Source organism: Peromyscus leucopus, chromosome 4, assembly GCF_004664715.2.
Source record: "Peromyscus leucopus breed LL Stock chromosome 4, UCI_PerLeu_2.1, whole genome shotgun sequence".
NCBI classification, from domain to species: domain Eukaryota; kingdom Metazoa; phylum Chordata; class Mammalia; order Rodentia; family Cricetidae; genus Peromyscus; species Peromyscus leucopus.
In genome coordinates this window covers 79520823-79546149 of record NC_051066.1, presented here as the reverse complement: position 1 = coordinate 79546149, position 25327 = coordinate 79520823, and the positions used below count along the sequence as shown (strand labels likewise).

The 25327-nt window shown below is 42.6% G+C and overlaps 1 protein-coding gene across 1 annotated transcript in view; it reads right to left on the bottom strand.

Annotated features, from left to right (window-relative positions):
* Window positions 1-7309, bottom strand: part of Cstf3 (cleavage stimulation factor subunit 3) — an 86024-nt gene extending 78715 nt beyond the window's left edge. The window contains 1 exon segment of the mRNA XM_028877894.2: window positions 7077-7309. Coding sequence (XP_028733727.1) covers window positions 7077-7103 — 27 coding nt within the window. The 5' untranslated portion in view covers window positions 7104-7309.
* Between the last annotated feature and the right edge of the window lie 18018 nt (window positions 7310-25327).

Sequence of the window (25327 nt, the reverse complement as noted above, 5' to 3'; positions counted from 1 at the left end):
TTTAGAGCAACAGGCTAATAGGATTCTGCCATTAACATTCCAGTGGACTCATAGGCTATAAATATATGTACACATATACACCTACCACAAAACCCCAGGCCATAACATATAGTCTGTGTAAGCATGTTCACTGTACAATGTTTAACACAAGAAAAATTACTTCAAGAATATCATGAAGCAACATGACTATTACCTACATGACATTATCTACTCTATCTGTTCTAAATACATTTTCCAAATATCATGTATCCATAAAATATAAGATGATACCAAACCCAAATGATCCTAACTTAATTTTTGCTAGAACATTAAGAAAACTGCATATAGTACATGTTTGAAGTCTTTTATTTCTGCAACCTTCTTCCAAAAATAAAAACAGGCCTAACATGGTAGTGCACACCTTCAATCCCAGCACTTAGGAGGCAGAGGCAAGGGGATCTCAAAGCCATTATGGTCTATATAGTGAGTTTCAGGCCATCAGGAATATGTAATGAGACCCAACCTCAAAAGAAAAATAAGAAAATAAATAAGCCCTGGCAGCATTTTATGACTTTCTTGGTACAAGCTAACTGAGCCAACTTACATGCTCAATGAATAAAGTATATTACAGGATAGGTGTCACATTTAGGATTAGATGTCAGCTCGGTCCTATGTTCCTTTGCCCACGTAAATAAATTGTGTTCAAGAAAAGCATTTTGTATCTGGTATTACATAACAATGACCCCTCCAATTTTTCCAAAAACAAAAATCATATTCAACTTAAAAACTTTAAAAAAAAATCTAAGAGTAAGGTGTTTGTTGAAATAATAATCATACTCACTTCTTCATCCCTTAGGAAGCAAACACAAATATACAAAGGGCTGGGGATGTAGTTCTGTGGAACATGAGCTACCATAATCAAGGTTCAATACCCAGCAATGCAAGAAAAATCATTTAAAAAAACAAAACACAACAACAAAAACCTCCTGGGCTAGAGATATAGTTCAGTGGTAAAGCATTTGTCTATCAAGAATGCTGCCCAGGGCTGGAGAGATGGCTCAGAGGTTAAGAGCACTGGCTGCTCTTTCAGAGGTCCTGAGTTCAATTCCCAGCAACCACATGGTGGCTCACAACCATCTATAATGAGATCTGGCACGCAGACAGAACACTGTATACATAATAAATAAATCTGTTAAAAAAAAAAAAAAAAAGAATGCTGCCCAAAGTTCAATCCTCAATACTACCAAAAACCAGAAGAAAAAGTCTAGCTTGGTGGAGGCACACCTATAATCTAGCATCAGGGAGACTGCAGCAGGTCACCCATGGGTAAAGAGAAATCTTTGAGCTGAGTACATGCCTATAATTCCAGCACTTGGAAGATGGAGTTCAAGGTTAGCCTGAGCTACCAAAGACCCAGTTAACAAACAAAAGAAGGAAAACACAAAAAGCAAAAACTTAACCTTTGGAATTTGACCAACAAGGACCTTTCAATCAAAAATAGCCAAGATATTAATTCACTCGATTAAGTGGCATATTAGGAAAATAGAGTAAAGAACATAGTTTTTGTCATTCTAATTTTATTCAATATTTACAGAATTAAATTATCTATCAAACCATAAATAATTTAAATAGCTGGGTAAGGTAGAATATACTTAAAATTCCAGTACTCAATGCTCAAGAGTTCCAAGCCAGCCTAGACTATAGATACCCTCCACTAAATAAAACCTCACTGATTTTGGCTGGGCGGTGGTGGCGCACGCCTTTAATCCCAGCACTCGGGAGGCAGAGCCAGGTGGATCTCTGTGAGTTCGAGGCCAGCCTGGACTACCAAGTGAGTCCCAGGAGAGGCGCAAAGCTACACAGAGAAACCCTGTCTCGAAAAACCAAAAAAAAAAAAAAAAAACCTCACTGATTCAAACCCCTTTTTAGGTCTCTCCTCATACAATTGCCAACAGTCCTAACAAAATGACCCAGATTTACAACTGGATTTTGTTTAAGGAGAAATGCAGATATGAGATATGATAGAAAAGTTTAAAACCATGAATTGTTCTTGGCAATACGAATAGATAAAAACACATGGATTCTGATTTTGTCCTTCTACCTGGGATATACATTCCATTATGTCCAGAAACAACCTAATATTCAACAAATACAATCTCCACTAACAGTCCCTTTCAAAAGGAAAAAACAAAGGACAGATCTAGTACCCTTAGGAACAATTACTGCCAAACAAAGTAGAGGAAGTCCATTTTTCCTAAGAAATATTAAAATCAAACCTATTTACCTACTCAAAATTATCTTATACTAAATACCATTTAAAACAGGAGAGAAGAACACAGAAAAGGCTATAACGGAGAAGTTTTATTAAACATATAAAAATAATTGGGTCCAAAAATACACTCTCCAACATATTTGGTTATCCTGCTTTCTTCTCAATTTTCTTCCCTCACGCATACCTTGAATTTTAAATTATTTGGTAATACTGTTACTTTTAAACAGATTTTAAGTACTAACATATAAACTATGTTTCATATTTCTATAAGGGTTTCAATTCTTCTTCCTCATTAAGAAGTATATCAAAGTACATATATTTCTTCTATTTTCTCTATTCTCTCCAAGCTATTTTTCACTAGTAGAAAAACACTGACTCATGACTCCTCTGGGTGAAAAAGACCACCCCGAAAAATCAAAATAACTACAAAAAAAAATGCTTTTCTTATTCTTTTGTTCCCCCTCTGAGAAAGACTTGTTACATAGTTCAGAACAGACTCTACCCAAGATCCTCCTACTTCAGTTTTTGAATGCTGGGATCACTGGTGTGTGCCACCATGCTTGTCTCTTAATAGTCTTCAGTTCCGTTTAGGTTTTCTTGCCCACACTTAAGGGTCATGTTTTAAAAAGGTTTTATTTTCATTTATGTGCATGAGATGAGACCAAAAGAGGGCATCAGATCCCCGGGAGCTGCGGTTACAAGAGCTTGTGAGCCTTCCAATATGGGCACCAGGAACTGAACTCCAGTCTTTTTACAAAAGCGGCAAGCACTCTTAGTCACCGAGCCACCTCTCCAGCCAGAAGAGGTCATCTTAAGTACTCAATTTCTCCAGATTTCCACTGGCCATTGTCTTAAACACCAAGAATTGTACAGCCAATTCACATTTTAAATCCTGTCGTATCATTTAATTACTACTTTAGCTAAAGCAACTGAGATTTACTTCAATGCAATGAAGGCAGAGGAAAAGAGCAGCTCTGTGATAAATACACCATACATTATTTCTTTTTCCACTTGCTTGAAAAGTATCACTACATGTAAAAGCCATTGAGGGTTGAGAGAGTATGACTCTCAGTGGTTAAGAGCACTTACTGCTCTGGCAAAGGACCCACATTAGTTCCCATCACCCACATGGCAGCTCACAACTGTACCTCCATTTCCAGGGTATCAAAAGCCCCACCTCTGACCTTCTTAGGTGGAAGGTACATGGTACAGTATACAAACATGCAAGCCAAACACTCATACATTTAAAAAGTTAAAAGACAAAATCAGACAGTGATGTCGCATGCCTTTAGTCACAGCACTCAGGAGGCAGAGACAGGAGAAATCTGTGAGTTCTAGGCCAGCCTGGTCTACAGATTGAGTTCCAGAACAGCCAGGGCAGTTACACAGAGAAGTTACCTGTCTCAAACAACAAAGTGCCTTTTGGGTCAGCAAGATAAAGTGCTTGCCACCAAACCTTAGTTGAATCTCCAGGACCTACAGAGTAGGAGAGAACTGACTTTTAAAGGTTGTCCTCTGACCTCCACCAAGCCCCTGTGGCACGCTTGAGCCCGCGCACACACCCTACCTATATTTTATATGTATCTTGAAGGATGGGGTTGGTGTTTTCAAGACATAGTTAGGTTTCTCTGTGTTAACAGTCCTGGCTGTCCTAGAACTCACTTTGTAAACCAGGCTGGCCTTGAACTCGAGATCCGCCTGCCTCTGCCTCTTGAGTGCTGGGATTAAAGACGTGGGCCACCCCCACCACTGTATTATATTCTATTCAAGACACTTAACTTCAAAATTATCAAGACTGAGAATAGACTCAACTATAAATCCTACAAGAAATACTCCAAGAGTAAAAGACCTATTAAATAACACCATCAAAAACTCTCCAAACAAAATCTCAGAAAACGATAAAATAACTGTCTTTTCAAACAGATAACATAAGTGAAGAGGAAGGTGGAAGCTAATAGGAAGGATGGTTATGAGATAAATATATAATTACTGGATTCAGTGTTTTACTTAGATTAATTTTTTTTTTTTTTTTTTTTTTTGGTGTTGTTGTTGTTATTGTTTTGAGACAAGGTCTCTTAATAGCCCAGACTGCCTTTAAACTCACTATGTCGCCAACAATGACTCTGAACTTCTGATCCTCTGGCTTCCCGAGTGCTGGGATTACATGTCTTCATTGCAAAACCTGGCTTAGGTAGAGCTCAGGATCTACCCCAGATTGGATTCCAGAACCTTGTGCATTCTACATAAACACTCTTATCAAATGAGCAACATTCCCAGCCCTATAAATCACGTTCTTAGGGCAATGACAAATCTGAATATGGATTATGTTAGAAGTACATCGTTATTGAGCCAGGAGCACTGGAGAGAACCTAGGATCCTAGTGTCACCTAGAGGTGGAAGTTTAAGGTCATCATCAGCTACAAACTGAGTTTGAAGCCAGCCTATCCTCAAACTTGTACAAGACCCCATCTTGAAAAAAATAAAACAGAAATACAGTATAACTAGATTTTGAGTGGGATAATGGTATGGTAGTTATGTAACAACACTACTGCCATTACATAAGAGAATGTTGAAATAGTTTGGACTGAAGTGTAACAGGTCAACTATCAGAGAAATGTGTTGGAGAAAGAAAGTATGTCAAGGTTAGAGGTATACATCTGTAGTAGAGGGCTTGCCTAACATGAGCAAGATCCTTGATTTGAGCCCCAGAATGACCATACACAAAATATACATGTGTAAATACATATATGTAATACAATAATATATAACAGCACATACATACATATATATATATGACAAAATCTGTAACCATTGTTGGGTTCAATGAAAATTATAATAGGTGGTAATGAATCTTTTCTTCAACTTTTGTTTGTTGTAAATTGCACAATAAAATTCAAAGGAGGCAAGCCTGGTGTGGTGGCCTCAGATATACAATCTCAGCACTCAGGATTGTGAGGCAGAAGGATTGCAATGAGTTCAAGACCAGCCTGAGTTAGAGTATTTTCCTGAACCTGGGGGAGGGGGGGAGCTAGCTGTGGTGGTGCACCATCTTTCCTCCTAGCATTCAACAAGGCAGAGGCAGGCTAGCTCCATTAATGCGAAGCCAGCCTGATCTACACAGCAAGTTCCATGCCAGCCAGTACTACATAGTGACACTGTCAAAATAAAAGGGGCTGGAGCTAAAGGCTTCTAAGTTTTCATTATAACATCACACTTCTTGCTGAGCCTCTAACTCAGTGGTTGAGTGCTTCCCTGCGCGCACAAGGCCCTGGGTTCAAGCTCCATCTGGGGTGGAACAGGATAACACAAAACAAAAAACCCACCCAGTTCGATAAACATAATCGTGGCAATATTTTTGTCTTTACAATTTTATATAAAGCAATGAATGTGAGACACATCCAACATTTGCTTCACTTTCAGAAAAACAAAACTATTAACCCAGAAAGAGTGGAGTAAAAAACCAATTTTGGTACAATAGTTCAAAGGCATTGTATTGGTGGGCACCCCAACTGTAGGTAGAATGCAAAAGCAAAGCCAAGATTTCTGGGATGAAATCGGTCCTCAAGCACACGTGAGCTTTGCTCACTTTTCCAAAGTAATTAAATTTATAGTTTACCCACACTTCACTAACAAACAGTCCTATTTATGTCCCCCATTACCTCCATGTTTCCACATTATAAGCTGGAAACTGGAAAAAAGAAAATACAAGCATATTTCGTTGCTACAGCAACAGGAAATTTAGTACTTTGCAGGACTACTTTTCTTTTCTTTTCCTTTCTCTCTCTCCTGGATCTCACTCTGTAGACCAGGCTGGCCTTGAACTCACACGAGATCGGCCTGACTCTGCCTCCCAAGTGCTGGGATTAAAGGCGTGCGCCACCACCTCCCGGCCCAGGACTACCTTTCTTTTAAAAACAATAAATATGCTAGGATCAAGATCGAAAAACACCTCTCATAAAAATCAATTTTGTTTTTGTTTTTACAATAAAAGGCAAATACTATCCTACAAAATTCAGGCTATAAAAGAGTAAAAGAACCCGACGTGGAGATGCAAGTCAGTATTCTCAGCTAACCCTAGCACTGGAGAGGCCAAGGAAGCAAGACTGTCACTACTAGGTCGCGCCTAGTTAGGGCGACACAGTAAAGCCCTATCTAAAAAACAAAAAGACAGCAAAAGGAAGAAGGGGTTCTCATATCTAAAAATTTGATTTTTAAAATACTTAGATATCCCTCTTATCTACCATTCAAGCAGCTGGTGCCTACAGTGACCAAAGCACATTTCCTGTTTTCAATTTATCCAAATCCTGCAACATGTTTGCGTAGCCGCAAGAGCAAAAATAAAGACGAGAGAAAGATCCACAAAATTCCCCCAAAGTTCGGCACAGCCATGCTCTGCTTCCGGACTGTGGCTTTTTACTACCTTCGCTCTCTCGGGGGGCCTATTTTCCCAGACTGGTTTCGTTTCTATGTCTGGGGACAGAGGACTGGGGAGAAGAGGAGGGAAATAGTGCCAAGGCAGGGGACACGCTAACATAATCCGGAGCTGCCGGGACGCCGACATGGTTTCAAAGACACCGTCCCGACCGAGGAACTCGATGATCTGGGCGAAGCCACCGCTCGGCTATTGTTTTGAGCCCAATGCCCGTTCGTATGAACGCCACGGAGAGGCCAAACTACTGGGCGACCTCAGGGGGTGCTCCCCCGTCCCTGGGCGTCAGCAGACCTCCAGAGCCCTCCCTCCCGCCCACACCTCTGGCGGGTTCGCACCCACAGGGCCGGAGAGAGAAGGAGCTCGCCATGAGGCCCCACCGCGCTCGCTCCTCACCTGCTCCGCGGCTGCGTCTCCTGACATGGCCTCGGGGGATTACAACGTACACACCGGCCGGCAAGGGGAGGCTAGAAAGGAAAAATTAAGCTAAACACAATCCCTCCCCCCCAAAAAAAGCCAGTCACACGACCCCCTGCCCGGCAGAGCCAGAGCCGCCACCGGAATCGCCACCGCCCACTCAGCTATGAATTAAAATGGCTGCGCCCCAGCCGGCGGAGGGGTGGGAGGCCCTGCCGTATTCACTTCCGGGACAATGGGCGGGGCTGGGGCCCAACTCCCGGATTATTAGAGGGGCACAAGCGCAGCGCCATCTCAGGGGGCGGGCTTAACGCGTGAGCGGGCGTCACGGCCCGGAACTGATGACGCCGCTGCCCAGATGGCCGAGGGAGGCCGGAAACGTCCAGCCTATTGGCCTGGGATCTCCCGCGCTTCTTGGAATTTAATTACTGAGTTGCAGAGTTGCTGGGCTCCTCCCTGCTGAAACCTGACTGCCAATCGGTTCAGTTCAGGCAAACGGACCATTTTAGGGAGCAGCGCTGAGAGTCAGTGAAATGCCTCTCATGTTTAGGGGATTAGGAGTCTGTTAGAGCGTTCTGTGGTCTTGGCTAATGCTCTTTTCTTGACGATGAAAGGAACAAATCAAGTCCGTATTAACTTTTGCTGTCACCATTCCCTGTAAGACCCGAGATTTTAGCTTAACATGTCACCGCGGTTTCTTGTCTGCAAATTTGTGGTAATAGCGCAGAAAGGATGCTGCTTTGAATCCAGACTTCTCATCTCACTAAAGGAGTAAACCTGGGCAATTTGCATCCTCTCTGTCAGTTTCCTTGTCTATAGCTAGGAATAACACCAGCTGACTACATTCTAATGATTTGTCCTTATACCCTTTTCTGGTTTTGTTTTTGTTTTGTTGTTGTGGTTTGGTTTGGTTTGGTTTTTTTCGAGACAGGGTTTCTCTATGTAGCTTTGGTGTCTGTCCTGGAACTCACTTTGTAGACTTGGGTGGCCTCGAACTCATAGAGATTCGCCTGGTTCTGCCTCCCCAGTGCTGGGATTAAAGGCGTGCACCACGACTGCCTGGCTTGGGAGGCATTTTCTTAATAGAGGGTCCCTACTCTCAGTTGACTTTAGGTTGTGTTAACATAAAATTATCTAAGACAAGGATCTCCACCCCCACACCACATCCTGAGACAGGGTTTCTCTGTGTAACTCTAGCTTTCCTGGAACTCAATCTGTAGACCAGGCTGGCCTCAAACTCAGAGATCCACCTGCCCCTGCCTCCCAAGTGCTGGGATTAAAGGTGTGTGCCACCACCAACAGAAAGGATCTTAAACATTCCTATAGTAAGACACGCCTTCTGGATCCATCTTTACTTCTTGAAGTTCTGGGGATTGAATCTAGACTACTCTCATGTAATTGTTTCCTGTGTCAATGAGCTACCCTTGAAGTCCCACAACTATCTTAATAACTGTGCCACTAATATTGACTCAGCACCCTGCAATGGAATAATCCTTCTATATACTGTGTGAATATATGTCGCTATGATTGGTTTAATAAACAAGCTGACTGGCCAATAGCTGAACAGGATAAAGTTAGGTGGGAAAGCCACACTGAGACTGATAGGATGAAGAAGGGGAGTCAGGAGTCACCAGCCAGACACAGAGGGAGCAGGAGATGAATGTGCCATACTAATAAAAGTACCACCATATGGCAGATTGTAAACAAGGAATATGGGTTAATGCTGCAAGCCGCGAAAATATACAAAGTAGGATTTCAGCTGATTATGACAAAGCTAATACCTGGAAGAAGCCAAGGGCCTTCCAGAGGTCAGGCTGAGGCTCAAGGAGCCTTGGTGATATTTGATTATTAGCTGTTTCCTGCTATGAGTTTCTTGTGTGCTATTGTAGTTTTTCCATCATTTATTGGGCACCATTTCCCCTCTACTAAAAGAATATTTAGATAACCTGCACTGACAGCTATGCTCAGCCAGAACCCCAGTTCAAGCCTCCCTGCAATTATCATCATTGGCAGCATCCGGCCAGGTCCATCCCCAGAGGGAGGAAAGTACCTTATCAGAGATAGCTCTGTACTCTCTAAGAACAGACTTAAGCGTCCAGACTACCTGTTTGAGAAGGCCTGGTGGATGTGCCAATTAAGCTTAACTTCCTCCTTTCCCAAATCTTACCTCAAGTACCAGATCTCCCTTCAACTATCACCAGAGGCATCTAGCTGTACACAGGTTGCCTAGAGACTGAACACACTTTCCCCCACCCTGCAGAAAAATGGCAGATAGCTTGGACAGATAGGAGCCACAGGAAAAAAAGAAGGCAGTTTTTATTTTCTCCCATTGACCTAGCAAGTTATAGATTCTTAACATTTTCTACCAATCACGTTAAGATTATAGTTAAGCACATAACATCCCTCTTCTTAGATATTACCTAAATTTAGCCTTTAGTTAATTCATTAGTCACTTCCCTATTGGGTTGCAAATGATAATTAACAATTACTGCCCCTCTATGTGATTCTTATCACCCCTCTGTTTGACCCTGAAAGCCTAACAATCACTGCCTGAGGAAACTCTTATCTGCCTTTATGACCACATAAGAATTCAAGCCTGGTGACTTTGCTCGACCAGGGGACTGCTAATGCTTGGGTTTATAACTGGACTCTTGAGAGACTTGGGGAGGACGGAGAGACAGAGAATGGAGAGGGACAAGGAGGATTTTGCCCAGGGAGAACGTGTGGACAAGATGGAAGATGAGGAAGAGTCAGATGGGGAAGTACTAGTCAGGTAAGAATGAGATGATAAGGACCTAGATGAGACAGAACTAAGACGAGAGAATTAAGATAGAACTTAGAGGGAGTATTAGATGAATATAGAGAGAAATCGGGCAAGAAAGGAGCGAGGCAGGAGAACAGAACTGAAGCTGTGTAAATAGGATGTTATTCCAGAGAATTAAAGTGAATGGACTAAGGCGCTCGGTGTGCTGAGATTCTATTTCCTGAAAATAGTCCTCACCGTTTGTGTTCTCTCTCCTGAGCCCCTGGGATGTGTACTATTAAGGCTGGTCCCTCTAATACTAAACAACAAGAAGTTAACTTAAAATGTAAGCTAGTTAGCAATAAGCCTGAGCTATTGGTCAAGCATTTACAATTAATATTAAGCCTCTGAGTGATTATTTGAGAGCAGCTGCAGGACAGGAATACTTGGGCAACAAATGGCACCCAACATCCATATAAAGCCTAAAAAAGCTTTAAAAAGGATTCTAAACACACAAAAATGAAGTCAAGCATGGCTTCCTGGTCACTGTTCTTTCTTGGTAGGCTCTGTTGGCTAGCAGCAAGCAAGGGTGTGGCTCCTTTAAGAGGTGACTTCTTTTTATTTACTTATTTATATATTTATTTTTGGTTTTTCGAGACAGATTTTCTATGTGTAGCTTTGGAGCCTTTCCTGGATCTCCTCTGTAGACCAGGCTGGCCTTGAACTCACAGAGATCCACCTGGCTCTGCCTCCTGAGTGCTGGGATTAAAGGCGTGCGCCGCCTGCCTATGAGGTGGCTTCTTGACTCAGCAAAATATGGACAACTCTTTTAAGAAGTCCTGAGAAAGCCGGGCAGTGGTGGCGCACGCCTTTAATCCCAGCACTCGGGAGGCAGAGCCAGGCGGATCTCTGTGAGTTTGAGGCCAGCCTGGGCTACCAAGTGAGTTCCAGGAAAGGCGCAAAGCTACACAGAGAAACCCTGTCTCGGAGTGGGGAGGGGGGGAGTCCTGAGAACAAATACTTAAATGGGGTTCATGAGCAGTGGGTGGAGCTCAACTTGGTGGCAACATGGACCCCAAACTCCCCAGAGCTGGGGCAGTAAATGTGGTTCCCACTGGTACCTCTACCATGAAGCTAAGCTCCCACATATAAAACCAAGCGGGCCGGGCGGTGGTGGCGCACGCCTTTAATCCCAGCACTCGGGAGGCAGAGCCAGGCGGATCTCTGTGAGTTCGAGGCCAGCCTGGGCTACCAAGTGAGTTCCAGGAAAGGCGCAAAGCTACACAGAGAAACCCTGTCTCGAAAAACCAAAAAAAAAAAAAAAAAAAAAAAAAACCAAGCGGAGTCAGCAACCAAAGCTGCTGCTCTGGTCCTAGCAACACTGCTTAGCAATTTAAAGGCTCCTGTGGTCAGAAAAAGATAGAGATATGCAGACAAAAACAAAACAAAAACAAAAACTTCTAAATGGTTTACAGTGTGTTTAAAAGATACATAGGCAGCCGGGCAGTGGTGGTGCACGCCTTTAATCTCAGCACTTGGGAGGCAGAGCCAGGCAGATCTCTGTGAGTTTGAGGCCAGCCTGGGCTACTGAGAGAAATTCAGGACGGGCACCAAAAACTACACAGAAAAACAAACAAACTAACTAACAAAAACAGATACATAGGCTTGGGAGAGAAAAAAGAAAGAGCATATACAGTCATAGATTTAAAAAATATTGGGGCTAGAGATGGCTCAGTGGTTAAGAGCACTGACTGCTCTTCCAAAGGTCATGAGTGTTGTGCCCAGATCATAACCCCCAGAGAGACCACCAAGGATGAGCATACCAGAATGCAAAAGCAAGGTTTACTTCTGATGCAAGTCATGACAGGGAACTCATCTCAAGCCATCTCAAGTGAAGCAGGGAAGAGTTACTCTTTCTTGGGGAAATTTCTTAGAGGGGAGGGGGTTAGTACGGGTCCATCCTTGACTGGTCCAGTTTTTTCTGGGCCTGGACTTTATCTTATTCTAGCTTATCTGTTTGCCCTGTCAGGAGTTTTACAACTCATCTCCGGGGTCTGGTCATGTTATCTCTGGAGAGGGGCATCTCGTGGTTAATTGGTTACCATCAGACATCCTGACTATGTTCTTTTGAGTTCCTGGGGCTGGCGCCTTCATTTCTGGGGACTTGAAACTGGCCTGGGTCTATCTATATTGAGATATCTTTGTCTAAGGCCCCTTTTTTGAGATAATAGAGTGAGGGTCTTGTTGTGCCTAGATCACATCCCCAAAGCCGCCACTGGAGACTTTAGGTACAGAATGCAAAAGTAAGGTGTTTTCTAAGTTTACAAGCCTCCAGGGAGGCTCTTCCAAATCTCTCACTCACAGCAGGGAGGTTGGAAGGAGTGCTCCCCTTTCTTTGTGAGGCTAGTTCTTAAAGGCACAGACCATATAATACATTTCAACCTGCCTCCCATTTTTAGTCTTTTGGTCGAATATCCTGACTCTGTGTTTTCCAAAGTCCCTGTAGCAGATACAGCCACCTGGGAAAAAGGGGTCTAAGTTCTTATCTACACTTAGGAATCCTGGTTTAAGTTTCTCTTTGTCTGTAGGGGATAGAGTGGGGTTTTTTACTGAGGTATCACAATTAGTTCTGTTCCCAGCAACCACATGGCGGCTCACAACCACCTGAGGAAGGAGCAACAGCTGCTAAGAGACATTTGATTATAAATGCTGCTGGATTAAACCAATCTATATATTTTGAAAATGTCTTGACTTCAAAATGGAAGTCAAAAGGTATGTTACTTTGGAAAAGAGGTTCTGCCTTTATTTCCATAGGAAATAAAAGGCTATGGATTTGTTCAAAGTTAAAGACGATTAGATCTGATGGAGGAAGACACCGTGGAATCCTGATTACAGACATAAACCTAAAAGAACTAGAGGACATGTGATATATATTTTACCTGCTCAAACATAAAACAAAAAATCATCTGGCTGACTTGTATACAATGTACAGTCTATACTTGTATAAATACAGACATGTATGTTACCTTTAAAAATTTATATATTTTCAGAACAAGGAGATCAGACTCCAGTGAAAACAGATGGTCCAGTGATCCAACATTTCGAAATACCTCTGTTACAGTCTCCTCTGAATTCTGCATCCAGAACAGTTTCAAGGCTGCTGGTGATGATCCAACCTTACATAATACTCCAGTTAGGACTTAAATATTATTCCAAATTTTCTCAGGGTCCCTCAAAGATGCCAGCAACCCCAGATAACAGGAAGCAGTCTAGAGAAAACAACACCCACATTTCCAAAATATTGGTTATGGATGTTTGTTATTATTTAAGGGGGGTTGGTTACAATTGTTATTAGTCATAGTCAGGAAAAAAGCTAAACAAAGGAGCTAAATTCAAAGATCTCTTTCTAAAGGAAAAAAGGGTAGATATGATATAGAAATGATGAGATGAAAGGTTAGATTATTGAATATTTTAATCCATAAAACAACTATTGTGTCAGGCGGTAGTGGTGCACCCCTTTAATCCCAGCACTTGGGAGGCAGAGGCAGGTGGATCTCAGTGAGTTCAAGGCCAGCCTGGTCTACAAAGCGAGTTCCAGGTAAGGTGCAAAGTTACACAGAGAAACCTTGTCTCAAAAAACAAAAACAAAACAAAACAAAAAACCTTAAATATTTTACATTGGTATGAATTTTGGTTTATTGGTATAAATTTAAACTTATTTCTGTTATACTGCATGTATGTTTCTACTCTTGTTTGGGATATTGTGCTTATGCAGCTCATTTAAAAAATGTAATGTGGGCTGGAGAGATGGCTCAGAGGTTAAGATCACTGCTTGCTCTTCCAAAGGTCCTGAGTTCAATTCCCAGCAACCACATGGTGGCTCACAACCATCTGTAACGAGATCTGGCGCTCTCTTCTGTATACATAATAAATAAAAAAAAAAAAATCTTAAAAAATGTAATGTATAATGAAGAAATACAGATTAATAGTTAGTAATCTATTATAATAGTCATGCTTGTAGTCATGTTAGTTATGTTTTCAAGGTCATACACAGATATATTTACATAGAGAGATGGTCTTCAAATACTTCAAAGTCCTACAGAATATGATATGGCATTTAATATGTCTAATAACCTAAGGCATTTCATGACAGTGAGACACATCTGTTCCTGGCAGCACTGATCTACTTCAACAAAGATCATGCATCGAAAAAACTCCGTATGGAGTTTGCTTTCTTTATGGCAAAAGGTAGTCATTTGGGCAAAGAAACTGCCCTTGCCTCAATTGCTGACAGTTATTGTCCAGACTGGACCAGCAGGACACAAGAAAGGTGACTGCCAAACTTTGTCAAGACAAGGTAGAACAGTCCTTCAAAATTTCCTGCTTCACAGGAAAGTCTGTTAGATATTCTAGGCCTGCAGCCTGAAGATGAATGACCCAATGTTACAGAGGAATTTTGGGTGACTGTCCAGGCAGTCTGATGTCCCTGTGACCTTTCTAAGGTCTTTGATGGAGTTGAAGACTAGAGAGTTACAATTATAATTTTTTTTAGTTATGATAAAAAGGTAAATTAGATGTAAAACTTTAGACTCACCAAGGTAAGATAGATAATAGAGTATTTTCTCTAATTTTGCCAAATACAAACAGACTGGATATTGTAACTGTAATTGTTACTTGATAAATGTTTTTGTTGTATATAATTTTACTATGTTAAAGTTAAAACTTTCCTTTTCTTTTGTTTTGTTTTTCGAGACAGGGTTTCTCTGTGTAGTTTTGCGCCTTTCCTAGAGCTCACTTGGTAGCCCAGGTTGGCCTCGAACTCACAGCGATCCGCCTGGCTCTGCCTCCCGAGTGCTGGGATTAAAGGCATGCGTCACCACCGCCCGGCCAAAACCTTCCTTTTTAATTATACAAAAAGGGAGAAATGCTATGGAATAGTCCTTCTGTGTACTGTGTGAATGTATGTTGTCACTATGATTGGTTTAATAAACAAGCTGACTGGCCAATAGCTGAACAGGATAAAAGTAGGCAGGAAAGCCACACTGAGACTGATGGGATGAATAAGGGGAGTCAGAGGAGTCACCAGTCAGATGCATAGGGAGCAGGAGATGAACATACCATGTTAATAAAGGTACTGCCATGTGGCAGAGTGTAAACAAGAAATATGGGTTAACTTAAAATGTAAGCTAGCCGGGCGGTGGTGGCGCACGCCTTTAATCCCAGCACTCGGGAGGCAGAGCCAGGCGGATCGCTGTGAGTTTGAGGCCAGCCTGGGCTACCAAGTGAGTTCCAGGAAAGGCGCAAAGCTACACAGAGAAACCCTGTCTCGAAAAACCAAAAAAAAAAAAAAAAAAAAAAAAGTAAGCTAATTAGAAATAAGCCTGAGCTATTGGTCAAGCATTTACAATTAATATTAAGCCTCTGAGTGGTTATTTGAGAGTGGCTATAGGACAGGAAAACTCTGTCAACAGCACTTACAGGTCCTGATTTAATTTAAGTGTGTGACTGTTAAAAAGAATTCTAGAACTCAGGGGGTTGAGGCCAGAGGAGATCTGAGATTTCTGAGGCCAGCTTGGTATAGTCAAAGTTTTCCTGTGCCCCACCCTGTCCCAAGTAAACACACAGATGCTTATATTAATTACAAACTGTATGACCTATGGCTCAGGCCTCTTGCTGGCTGGTTCTTTCATCTTAAATTAACCCATTTCTATTAATCTATATGTTGCCACATGACCATGGTATTACTGGTCTGCTGGCATCTTGTTGCTCCTTGGGCGACGGGCTGGTGTCTCCTCTTCCTACCTGTCTCTTTCCTGTATCTCTGCTTGGATTTCCTGACTGCCTCTAAGCTGCCTAGCCAGAGGCCAAAGCAGCTTATTTATTAACCAATGAGAACAACATATGTTCACAGCATACAGAAAGACATCCCGCAGTAGCCTGGCACACAAAGTGAGACCTTTTAGGGAAGAAGGGCAGGGAACAGAAAGAAAAAGGTACTTGCAATGGTTCTTTGAATCCCCCAGATGGCAGCAAATACAATTTACATCTAAAGATTAAACAATGGTGGTAAACCCACTAATAAATCAATCTGTCTATCTATCTATCTATCTATCTATCTATCATCTATTTATCTTCCAAATTCAATCAGAGGCTAGCATTGTGGTACCAACTGTAATCCCAGCACAAGGTGGTGCAGGAGGGTCAGAAGTCCAAGGTCATCCTTGGCTACCAGTGAGGCCAGTGTGTGCTATATAAGACTTAGTCTCTAGGGCTGGGCATTGGTGGCGCACACCTTTAATCCCAGCACTCGGGAAGCAGAGCCAGGCAGATCTCTGTGAGTTCGAGGCCAGCCTGGGCTACCAAGTGAGCTCCAGGAAAAGCACAAAGCTACACAGAGAAACCCTGTCTCGAAAAAATCAACCAAAAAAAAAAAAAAAAAAAGACAAATGAAAGGAAGAAAAAGAAAGAAAATCAATTAGAAATTTTAATCAGGCCAGGCTGTGGTGGCCCACAACTTTGGTCCCAGCACTGGGGAGGGGTTTTGAGGGGGCATGGTAGGCAGAGGAGGCAGGTGGATCTCCGTGAGTTCAAGGCCAGCCTGGTCTACAAAATGAGTTCCAGAACAGATAAAGCTACACACAAAAACACTGTCTTGAAAAAAAAAGAAAGAAAGAAAGAAAGGAAGGAAGGAAGGAAGGAAGGAAGGAAGGAAGGAAGAAAGAAAGAAAGAGAAAAGAAAGAAAAAGGAAAAAAAAGAAATTTTAATCAGCTGGGCTTAGCTGGTAGCTGATGTATGGTACAGACTTGGATGTTATATATAAGTTAAACTCCCTGGTTAGCTGGAGGTGGTAGCATATACCTCCCAGCACTGGGGTGGCAGAGGCAGGTAGATCTCCATGAGTTTGGGGCCATCCTGGTCTACATCGAGAATTTTAGGACAGCTAGTCTACACAGAGAGACCCTGTCTCAAAACAACAAAACCAAAAAGAAAAGAAACCAAAACAAGGGAACAAAGAAACAAAAAACCCTAGTTAAACTTGATCACCACAGGCTGGGTATAAATCACATTTGCTACACATACTTGCTCTAAATAGATCAAGTACAGCCAACCTTTGTACCCAGGCAGCTGTATTCTTTCCATTTCTGTCTTCTTTTATTTTGATTTATTTTAGAGGAAAGACAGGCACTTGACTTCCGCTATGCAGAGGGATGGGTGAATATTTCAAAAGCCTGTGTGAGAGAGACACAGATATATCTGGGATTTTATTTTTAAAATATGTGTAGCATTCTCAAGAAACAATTTCTCAATATACATGATGAAACTGACTAGGGTGGCTGCTGACTTAATCTGAAATCAGAATGCTGACTGAACACATTTTCATCCCTGAAATTTAATCTGACTCTCTTACTTGAATTTAAAATATTTTAAAATTAAACCAACTCTGGATAATCAGTTTAAAAGCATCTAGGCATTCAATTATATTTATTATAAAAGATCTATTTATTCATTTAGACTATGAATCTCACTATATAGCCCTGGCTGGCCTGGAACTCCTTATGTAGACCACACTGGCCTAGAATTCACAGCAATCTACCTGCCTCTGCCTCCTGGGTACTATGATTAAAGGTATGGGCAACCATACACAACAAAAGTTATTTATTTTTATTTTTTTATGTATATGACTGTTTTGCTTGCATGCATGTGTGTGCAAGGACCAGGGAAGGGAGGAAGGGAGGAAAATATTTTATTTCCCATAATTTCTTTTCATATTCAATCATATGCATCACTTCTCCCACTGTAGTACACATTAAACAAATACAAATCGGATTCTGTGGAGGATTATTTGTAGTTTTAAAAGATGTGAAATCTTAGCCAGGCGGTGGTGGCACATGCCTTTAATCCCAGCACTTTGGAGGCTGATGGAGGTGGATCTTTGTGAGTTAAAGGCCAGCCTGGTCTACAGAGCTAGTTCCAGGACAGCCAGGGCTACACAAAGAAACCCTGTGAGGTCTCTGGTCCTGAAGATACTACAAACCTCTGTTGCAGAATGTAGAGAAATGAGGCTGGAACACAGCTGGAGGCTTCTTCTCTGCTGGCTAGCTTTGCTGGTTCAAGGAGGTGCTATATAGGCTGCTGGGAGAGAAAAAGGCATCAACATTCTTAGCCAGCTGTGAATCCTACAAACAGCAATTATGTTCCTTTTTCTGTTCTCTGTTTCCTCACTTTTTATGATTCATTTAAAATAGAAGTAGCTTTGTTGTTTAGTTTAATTTGTGTGTGTTCAGGTGTGTGGGGAGCGGGGGGCACACATGCTCACACACACCTCAGGTCAGAGAACAGCTATAAAAAGTCAATTCTCTCCTTCAACTATGTAGATGAAATCACCTTGCTTGGTGTCAAGACCCTTTACCAGCTGTCAGTCTTGCTGGCTTTGTCCATGTTTTGAGACAGGGGGTCTCATTTAGTCCAGGATGGCCTGGAATCTTAAGATGTGTAGCCAGTGCTGACCTTGAGTTCCCAATCCTCCTGCTTCTTCTTCCCAAATGTTGAGATTAAAGTGGGGCTCCACCAAATACAGCTTAGAAGTCATTTTAAAAACAGACTTTACTAACTCTGGGAACTACTTGGTGGTGTTTAAAAATAAGGAGCACCTTAGGACTTTTCTTTGACAAGCTTCCTTGTTGTCCTGTGTCATGAGAACTGTAAAAAGGTTGTATTCATTTTCAGGGAGGAAAAGATTATCTACAATTCCCATACAATATATTATTTAAAAGGCACGCCTGTTTTCAGCACATGCACTGAGCCCACAAAGAGCTCTCCGATAAGGCCGTGTGCCTCATAATCTTGGTGTGATGGTGCTCGCCACACACTCCCTGCTCTCGTACCACTTACGTGACTTCCATCCAAAGACACTTCTACGTTCAGTGTATGGGCCCCAAACACTTCGACTCTGATGGTCGTTTCATTATTTACTAGCCATAGCACACAGAGGTTGGAATGTGCTCTCCTGGCACAAAGCATTCTACTGGAAGTCTAGAGAATAAAGTGTCTTCATGCTTGAGTGACTAAGGAGAAAACACTCGTGGAAAGGGAAGAAAGCAAGTTCCAAAAGTATATACTTCTTATCTCTGGGCCGGTTCCTTGGAACTCTTTGTCAGTGAGGTCACACATTTTGTCCCAGTTGTGGCCCATTTATCTCTGCTAGCGTCCTTAATTATAGCAGGCACCCTAACTACGGCCAACTGTTTTAACAAATGTCTTTTCTTGAGCAAAAGGGAACCTAAAAAGAATTTTTACAAATCCATGCAGGACTGAGAAAGAGGCTCCCTTGGTAGAGAGCTTGCATGAAGTCTTGGGCTTGATCCGCAGTACCATTTAATCTGGCCAGGTATAATGACACATGTCTCCAATCCTCCCTCCAATCCAATGGGGAGGTAGAGGCAAGAACATCAAAAGTTCAAGGTCATTCTAAGCGACCTACAGAATTTAAGACCAGTTTCTGTTGTATGAGAACCTAAGTTAACAACAACAACAAATACAAATCCATCACTATAATTAGAAACAACAACAATGAAGCCACTTATTTAATTGACAATTAACTAAAAGAGCTATTTTCTCTCTCTCTCTTTTTTAAGATTTATTTATTATGTATACAGTGTTCTGTCTGCATATACACCTGCAGGCCAGAAGAGGGCACCAGATCTCATTACAGATGGTTGTGAGTCACCATGTGGTTGCTGGGAATTGAACTCAGGACCTCTGGAAGAACAGTCAGTGCTCTTAACTGGAGCCATCACTCCAGCCCTATTTTCTCTTTCTTTTAAGACAGGTCTCATTATGTTCCCCTTGCAGGACTGGTCTGGAACTAGTTCTATAGAGCAGAGTGACTTTGAATTCACAGAGGTCTGCCTGCTTCTGCCTCCCAAATACTGAGATTAAAGATGCATGCCACCATGCCTAGCAAGTTAACATTTTCATCTAGATACTGGTTAGTAGTAGATACAAAGACACTGTCCATATTACACAGGCAAATCAATCCTTAAGTGATTCTAGATGAACTATTAATTAAGCTGTGCTAATGTTGGTAATTCCCCAAATTTATTTTATGGTGTCTAGATCAATATACAGGTAGAGCCTTCTTAAGATAACAGACCTGTGGCTGGGGCTGTAGCTCAGTGAACTAGACTCTGTGATCAAAACCCAGTGCATTACACACACACACACACACACACACACACACACACACACACACACTCAATTTTATGTGAAATCCAGCCACTTGAGTTTCAAATAAAAATCATTTCTTTAAAGCACTTCAAATCTAATAGCAACCAAAAAACAATCAAGACTGACCTAATTTGACTCAGGTGAAAAGACTCAGGGGGCTACTTTCTACTTCATTTCAAACACCAAACTTTTATTCCTTTGGCTACTTTGGTCACATGATTTATTGCTGTGGGCCGCAGGAATATCATAAGAACTCAGCTGGTTATGGCAAAGTCACTACCTGGAGGAATCAGGGAATTCCTCCAGAGGAAGCCAAATCCCAAGGAGTTTTTTGTGTTACTTGGCTTGTTATATATCAGCTGTATTCTGTTATGAAAATCATGAGTGCCTTCATAGTTTTCCCAATTGATTTTTCCCTAAGAAGGGCTAACAATGTGGACTGATCACTCTCTAGACATACACATTCCAGGCATTTGGAGAACAGCCTCAGGAAAGGCTTTCTCTGGAATCAGATATCTCCCCTAGCCACTTTCAAGGACTAAAGGAGACATCACCCAGGTGGTCACCCAATTTCCGAGGATTAACAGTGATAACAACCCACAGGCGAGTCTCCTGACTTAAGGTAAATTCCACAAGGGGACACTGCCTAGGTCAGGTAGACATTAAGTAATAGCTTTACACAATTTAGCTCAGACCCCCTCCTCTCTTACAGCCTTACTAACTTTATAGATCTCTAACTACTTACCTAACCACTTCTAGGAATATTTAGATAACCTTCTGTGCTAACAGCTATGCTCAGCCAGAACTCCCAGTTCAAGCCTCCCTGTAATTATCATTATTGGTAGCATCCGGCCAGGTCCATCACCAGATGGAGGAAAGTACCTTATCAGAGATACCTCTACTCTCTAAGAACAGACTTAAGCATCCAGGCTACCTGTTTGAGAAGGCCTGGTGGATGTGCTAATTAAGCTTTACTTCCTCCTTTCCCAAACCTTACCTCCAGGTCCAGATCTCCCTCTCTCTTTAACTATCACCAGTGGCATCTAGCTGTACACAGGTTGCCTAGCGACTGAGCACACTTTCCCCCACCCTGCAGAAAAACGGCAGATAGCTTGGACAGATAGGAGCCACAGGAAAAAGGAAGACAGTTTTATTTTCTCCCATTGACCTAGCAACTTATAGATTCTTAACACTTTCTAAGATTATAGTTGAGCACATAAGAGCCCCCTTCTTAGATATTACCTGAATTTAGCCTTTAATTAATTCATTTCTCCATTGGTCACTTCCCTTTGGGGCTGCAAGTGATAATTAACGGTTGTTGCCTCCCTATGTGATTCTTATCACCCCTCCGTTTGACCCTGGAAGCCTGGTTTTGCACTGCTAAGGGAATACTGCTTGTAAGTGTATATATACCAGGGACTTCCAGGGCACAATAGGGAGAGAAGAGAAAAGAGAATGGAAGAACTAGATGGGTAAGAACTTGAGAGGAACAAACTGAGATGGGGAAGAAGTAGATTGAAGGGCTACAAGAGAGTACAAGAGGAACGAGATGTAAGAGGAGGAAGAGACAGATGGGGAAGAACAAGATGAGGTAGAACGAGATGAGGAGAGAGGAGATGGGAGAAGAGATGATATGGGAAGGAACAAGATGGATGAGAACCTAGAAGGGACAGAACTAGATGAAGGAATTAAGATAGAACCTAGAGGGGATCGCAGACAAGTGTAGAGAGAAATCAGGCTAAAGATGACCTAAATATGAGAGCAGAATATAAGCTTGTAACAGTCACAGAATAATAAAGTATATGGACTAAGGAGTTTCGTGTACATAGATTCATTTCTTCCCATTAAAGATTAATTATCAGCTGGTTGTAGATTCTTCCCGGACCCTGGGAGGGGACTATCGAGGGGCTGGACCCCCATAGTCCTCGATAATTTATCATAAAATAATTTAGTGCCATCTGTGCTTCAGAAGAACATGATCTATTCCTTAGCATGATATATTCCTGTAGTCCCTAACTTGGGAATACAATACATGAAAGTTGGCTAATGAGGATTGATGTCGAACTGCCCAGAGGTAAACTAGAATACTGGTTTTTAGTAAAAAGAACTCTCTTTCAGTGACCAGATTCAAGAATACCTAGAAACCTGGAAAATCATAGTTTTGAGAGAGTTTCCAGAGAAGGTTAGCACACGAGCCTGAGAGGACCAGAAGGCACGTCTTCAACGTGCCTGGCACTGTTCCAGTAGGACAGGAGAGGAAGAGAACACACAGGCGACTCGGTCTTTTGTTCCCTCTAAGAGCTGGGGCATGTTTATCTCCTGCCCAGGACACCAAAATCCAGGCCTTTGGGCCTTCAGACCCCAAGGTCTAAACCAGTGACAAGGTCAGGGGCTCTCAGGCTTTGATGCCTAGTTATGAGTTATAGCATTGCTTTTCTTGGTCTGAAGTTCTCGGACTTGAATTTAGTCACATCAGCAGCACTGCAGGGCCTCTGCTCTACAGTGGACCTTCCCAGGCACCACAGTTGCAGGAACTAAATCTGTAAGGAATCCTCTCATATATTTGTAATGATACCTGTTGGTGTTGGAATACGTTGCAATACCTGCTGGTGTTGGAATACATTGCAATACCTGTTGGCGTTGAAATATATTGCTGGCTGGTTAGAGGTCGCAGTCTTCCATAGCCTGGCAGCTTTCTCTAAGCTGGACAATGTGGAACTCCCTCCCTCCCCTGCAAAGCTTCCTGCTCTCTACCTAGCCTCATCTGGAGGATGGCCCTGACCCTGGAGGAATGACCTCATCTGAAAGCTGTCTCTAAACCAGATGCCTGACTCATCTTTAGCTCGAACCCTGACATAGATAGCTGCTGGAAGACTCCCTTGCCACACACACTAGGAGCCTTAAGATAGGAGTGTGCCTCTCAATGCAAATTAGGTGATGCCCCTGCCACTGTCCCCAGCCTTTCTATCCCCCTTTATTCCTGGTAGAAAGTGGAGTTGTGACACCACTTAACCATCTCCCCAGAGAGCTGTCTCCATGGACTGACAAGCCTTGGGGCCCTGCTCACTCGTTTCCGCTCCATGCCCTGCTGGACTCCCAAGGTACTTGCCACCAAGCCCCATGACCTGAATTTGAGCTTGTTGTTGTGATAAAATACCTCAAAAAAAAAACAAAAACAAACAAACAAACAAAAAAACCCCAAATAAACAGGGTTTAGTTTGGTTCACAGTTCAAGGGTTCATTCAGAGTGTCAGTGTGGAGGCAGGAGATTGAGGCGGCATTCACATTGCAGCCACATTCAAGAAACAGAGAGTGAGAAACACTTGGGCTCAGCTGTTAGCTTTCTCCTTTTTATGAAATCTCGGACCTGAGTCCAGGGAACGGTGCCTCCCACTTTAAGGGTGAGTGTTACCACAATTAACTTAATCAAGATAATCCTTCACAGACATAGCCAGAAACCAACATAATCTAGATAATCCCTCACCGGCATCCCCAGAGGCCTGTCTCCTAGGTGACTGTACATCCTGTCCAATATTGACTATCTCAGTCAGAAATCGCGAAAATACTGAAGCTCTGACGGCACTAAGTGTGCTGGGACCTCCCTACAATCCGTGCACTTGGGAGGCCGAGGCAGGAGGAAGCAACAATAAAAACTTTGATGGGGACATGGAGTCTAGTTTGCTGGGGACATTGGACCTAGTTTGGTGGGGACATGGGATCTAGCTTAAAGAGGCTCCCATTGGTCAAATGTGGCCCAATTAGAGCATCAAAATAAGCAGTAACTGGAACGGATCATAATTCATTAGCTTAAAAAAGAATCTACAAGTCCATGCTATTGCATACAAAAAAGAAAATCTTTTTTATAGCCTCCAAAGTAGTAACTGAGCTATAGAATATCATCAATAAATACTAAGGCTACTTGGTGCAAGACTGTTGGAAAACAAGACATTCACACAGTCACAAAGTATCTACTCTCAGGGCCAGGTGGTGGTGGCACACGCCTTTAATCCCAGCACTCGGGAGGCAGAGCCAGGCGGATCTCTGTAAGTTCCAGGTCAGCCTGGTCTACAGAGGGAGCTCCAGGAAAGGCTCCAAAGCTACACAGAGAAACCCTGTCTTGAAAACAAAGCAAAACAAACAAGCAAAAGTGTCAACTCCCAGAATGCTTTTAAATTACAAAGGAGAAAGACACCTGGATGTCAGACACAAGAGGACAGAAGGTAAAGGACAAGATAGAGCTGATCTTGATCCTAACGGATGAAATGCTCTCTGTGTGAGACTATCCTAAAGTTACCCTCTCACTGCACAGCTTCACAAGGACCTCAAAACTAAACTGAACATCTCCCTGGTGTGAGCACTCGGGTGACTTGGGGGCAAGGAGATTGTAAACTTGAGGCCAGTCTGAGATACTTAGCCAGTTTTAGGCCATCTTGGGGATGATGATTACTTACAGTTGTCAGATCGATGACATCTAGAATCACCTGGAAGGTGGTCCCTCTGCATGTTTGTGGGGAGTCACTGCATTATGTTTGCGGGGAATCGTTTTGACTAGATTGGGATGGGAAGACCTACCCATTGTGGGTGGCACCATTTCCTGGGCTGGGAGCCTGGAACTGTATAAAAAGGAGAAAGTGAACTTCGCACAAGTGTTTGTCAATGTCTAGTTCTTGACTGTAGCTGCAAAGTGACCGGCTGCCTCCAGTTCCTGATGCTATGACTTCCGGGATGCACGTTAACTTCAAATTGTAAGTCAAAGTAACCCCTCTCACCCTTAAGTTGCTTCCCCCAGGGCATAGTATCACATCAACAGAAAAGCGCTGGGCTCCATAGCGAGACACTGTCTCAGAATAAGAAACTAAAGGAGGCACCTCAAATAAAACTGTTCTGGGCGCTGGGGAGATGTTCTGTGGGTAACAGGATTTCTGCATGAGAGCGAGGACCTGAGTTGGGACCCCAGCGTCCATGTAAGAGCTGGGACTGGTGGTGTAAGTCTGCAGCCCAGCATGGCGGAGGTAGAGACATGAGTTCGTGGGGAGACCAGACCACGGGGAGACCCTGCTCAAAGAATATAAAGTAAAGAAATAGGGGCTGGAGAGATGGCACTGGCTGCCTGCAACCATCTGTCACTTCAGTTCCGGGGAATCTGACAGCCTCTTTTGACACAAACACGGTACACAGACACACATTCAGGCAACACATCCACACACATAAAATAACATTAAACTTAAAAAAATAAAATGCCAGGCTTGGCGGCGCATG